The 3,565-nt window shown below is 31.9% G+C and overlaps 1 protein-coding gene across 1 annotated transcript; it reads left to right on the forward strand.

Moving 5' to 3' along the window:
• Window positions 1-848: 848 nt before the first annotated feature.
• Window positions 849-2,537, forward strand: LOC107643172 (protein MODIFYING WALL LIGNIN-2). Its single transcript, XM_088488097.1, has 3 exons — window positions 849-1,100; window positions 1,221-1,423; window positions 1,951-2,537. Exons 1-3 carry the CDS (start codon window positions 1,002-1,004, stop codon window positions 2,285-2,287), a joined length of 639 nt encoding a protein of 212 aa, XP_088344223.1. The 5' UTR covers window positions 849-1,001; the 3' UTR covers window positions 2,288-2,537.
• The last annotated feature ends 1,028 nt before the right edge of the window (window positions 2,538-3,565 follow it).

Here is a 3,565-nt window from a genome sequence, read left to right on the forward strand (position 1 = left end):
AAAAGATCTAATTTATCTTTCTAATACTTAAATAATAAGAATTTAAATATATATTTTTAAAATATTAAAAATAAATAAAAATATAAAACTATTTTTAAATAAAAATTAAAAAATAGTTAGAAAGATAAATTAGGATTTTTAATAATTTTTATATAAATTAAATAATAAAAAATAAAATTAAAGAAAACAAAGAAATATGATAAGAGGAGCTGTCGAGCTGAAAGCTGACGGAGTTTATTACGAATAAGGTTACGTGACGTGCATTAAAACTTAAATATCGGCATTAGGAAGTTGCTTTATCAAGACAGGTGTGTATTTATTAAGTGGCATTCTTATTCCCTCAATCAACATTGAAGAAAAATGTTGCACGTATAAGTTCTCCAGTAAATCAAATTCAATTAAGTTTATTAATAAAATTTAAATGAATAAATAAAGGTAATAAAAATAATTTTTATTTATGTTAGACTAATTTAATTAGATTTAATTGATAAAAAAATTTATACATATAATATTATTTTAAAAAATATTAAAATTTATTATTTTTTACTATTAATTAATTATTAATATCTAAAATATAAAATAAAATATATTATTAAATAAAAAATAAATTAATAATTAAAAATAATAAATTTTAAAAATATTTATTATTTTTATTATTCTAAAAAAGTATTAAAAAATTAACAAATTTTATAATTTATAATTATTAATTAATTATTATTAATATTTTTAATTATATAAAATTATATTTAATAATATAAAATTATTTATTTTTTTTTACTAATTAAATACTAGTTAAATTTTAATAAAAATATTCTCGAGATACATTTTCTATTCTAAATAATAAATACAAACTTCCTCTCTCTTTTAACACTTAGCTTGATCACAGTCCAAGTCACTATCCAGTTTCCCTATCAACTTCCACATCTTCTCATTCTTGTTTATACTTTACTTAACCCCACACAAGCACACTCGCACAAACCCCGCATCCCCAGAAAAGAAGCATGGTGAAGTGGAAACTTGTGGCGGTTTGCTCCGTCGTCGCCATCTTGGGCCTCTTATCTGCTGCCACTGCTTTCGCTGCTGAGGCTACCAGGATCAGGGTCAGATCCCTCTTTTTCTTTCTCCTTTTCGTACCATATAGGATCCTAGCTAGGGATTTTTGCTGGCAGGGTAGGTTTTGAAGTAATAATAATAAGAAAGGTTTGTTTTTTGCTTTGCAGGCTTCTCAAGTTCAGTTTGTTACTGCTGTTCAATGTGAATATCCCCGAACACCAGCTTTACCACTTGGTTTAACTTCAGTGCTGGCTCTTATCATAGCACAAATAATATTGACTGTTGCAAATGGGTGTTGCTGTTGCAGAAGATCCCCTGCAATCTCAGATGCCAATTGGAGATGTGTAGTTCTCTGCTTTGTTCTCTCATGGTATGCTAATTAATTCACTTTTTAGTTCTTAAACTCTAAGTCTGCTGCTGTCATTGGACTTCTTTTAGGAATCTCTGTGATGTTCTAGAAAATGTTCTGATGTTGTGAATGTTAATGTGAATGAGATACCCAAGCTTAACTTGAGTATTAAAAAAATGCTATTGTATGTGCTAAAAATGCATGCATAATTGATACTAGTCATGTCAATTAGCACAAATGATATGTACTTGTGAAGGTATTATGTTTTTCCCTCTCCATCCTTTCAAACTTGTAGAGAATCATAAGTGCAATTTGTTCTTCTTTTGTACATCAAAACCCAAGTTTTCTGTACAGTGATAGACTAGGTTTTTCTATAATAGAACCGGGTGCTGGCAAGGCATTTGATGGAGATTTGGATCTCACATATGTCCTGAAAACTTAGGAATGTTCCAACTGAGCTGCAAACAAACTTGTTGGGTGCTAAGTTTTGTAAATTATACTTATGTCGATCAGGTATGCTTATGTGGTTAAAATATCTGTTTCAACAGGTTCACATTCGTTATTGCATTCCTCCTGTTGCTGACTGGTGCTGCCCTCAATGATCAACATGGTGAAGAGAGCATGTACTTTGGCAACTACTACTGCTATGTTGTTAAACCCGGTGTATTTTCGGCTGCTGCAATCTTATCCCTTGTAAGCATTGCATCGGGTATCGCCTATTACCTTACCTTGACAACCGGAAAGAGTGTCGGAAGCCCTTGGGGTAACTCGTCGTATCCTAATCAAGGTGGCATAGCAATGGGACAACCACAGTTCCCGCCGCAGACCAGTCAAGATCCTGTGTTTGTACACGAGGACACATATGTGAGACGGCAGTTCACATGATTGGTCCGGCACCTTTCATTCTTCACCAAGATCTTCGTGTATATACATGTTAAACTCAGTTTTCTAAGATAAACTTGGCATGGTGAATTAGTTGTTGTGTTCTATATAGGTGGTGTTTTATATGATAGTTGTGTATGCCTGAATTAGAGGATTAAAGTGTCCAACTAAAACAAAAGTGCTACATGGGGGCATTAATTGTTAGAGCTATCGTTTTTGTGCTGCTTTTTTTCATTCTTGCCATTTTACCATTTACCATTCTCTGCATTAAACTGAACTCCTTGTTGGCTTGTTAAAACAAGAAAGTGATCTTATTAGTCCTAGCCATAAAAACAGAAAACTTAAGAATATAAACATGAAGGTTCATGATGGCTTAGAGAATGGGAGTTGAATCTATGACCTTCTTTTAATCTTAATCAATAAGACTTCAAACCAAAAATTGAAACTTTGCTTCTGTTTAGTCTGCGAGTTTGATTATGTAGGAGACAATTTTATTTTGTCTCATAAATCGTGAAAAATAGAATCAGAATAAGGAAGAAGAAGATGCACAACCATGTATTATCTTGGTTCAGCTGTCTTATGCAATGCAATCTACTTCCACCACAATAATGGTGGAATTTTCTCTATTTTTTCAAGTTTTGTATACACCAATTCCCAAAGATTCAACCTAATCCTATTAGGAACAACCAAAACTTCAACATAAACTTGACTTGGCTACGCAACTTCTTAGACTTTCAACACACTAAGTGTTTACCTAACTTAGCAAGGGATACCTCGGATACAATATACAAAACAGAAATAAAATCAAAAGAGACAAAAAATAAATCTTGACTTTTCTCTCTAAGTTCTTCCTTTTGCCTTTTCTCTGAATGATTTTTTTTTTAATGCCTCACTTGAATGTCTCTTACCATTGAATAGAAACAAAGAAAGATACAACATACAAACAGAATAATCAATGATAAACCATGAAAGAGATGATGTTGAACAGCTCAAATTCTATATGCTGAACCCAGATTCTGAACTCTCAAATGTAGCTATTCATCTTGGTAGAATGCTTTCTTTTGTGTAGATGCAATACTTCCAAGACTTCAAACTTAGATTTGTGAGGTTTCCTCTTCTCTTCTCTTGGGTTCTCTCTTCTTGAACAAAAATGAAGTTAATTTTCCTTTTTGTATGAGTTATGTTTCCTCAGTTTGAGCTTGTTTCCCAAAGTCAGCTCCTTGAATCTTGAGCTAGCTAAAGTCCTCCTTTCTTTTCTTTAATCAGACCAGAAAGTCACGA

Source organism: Arachis ipaensis, chromosome B5 (assembly GCF_059453495.1).
Source record: "Arachis ipaensis isolate K30076 ecotype BB chromosome B5, ASM5945349v1, whole genome shotgun sequence".
Lineage (NCBI taxonomy): Eukaryota > Viridiplantae > Streptophyta > Magnoliopsida > Fabales > Fabaceae > Arachis > Arachis ipaensis.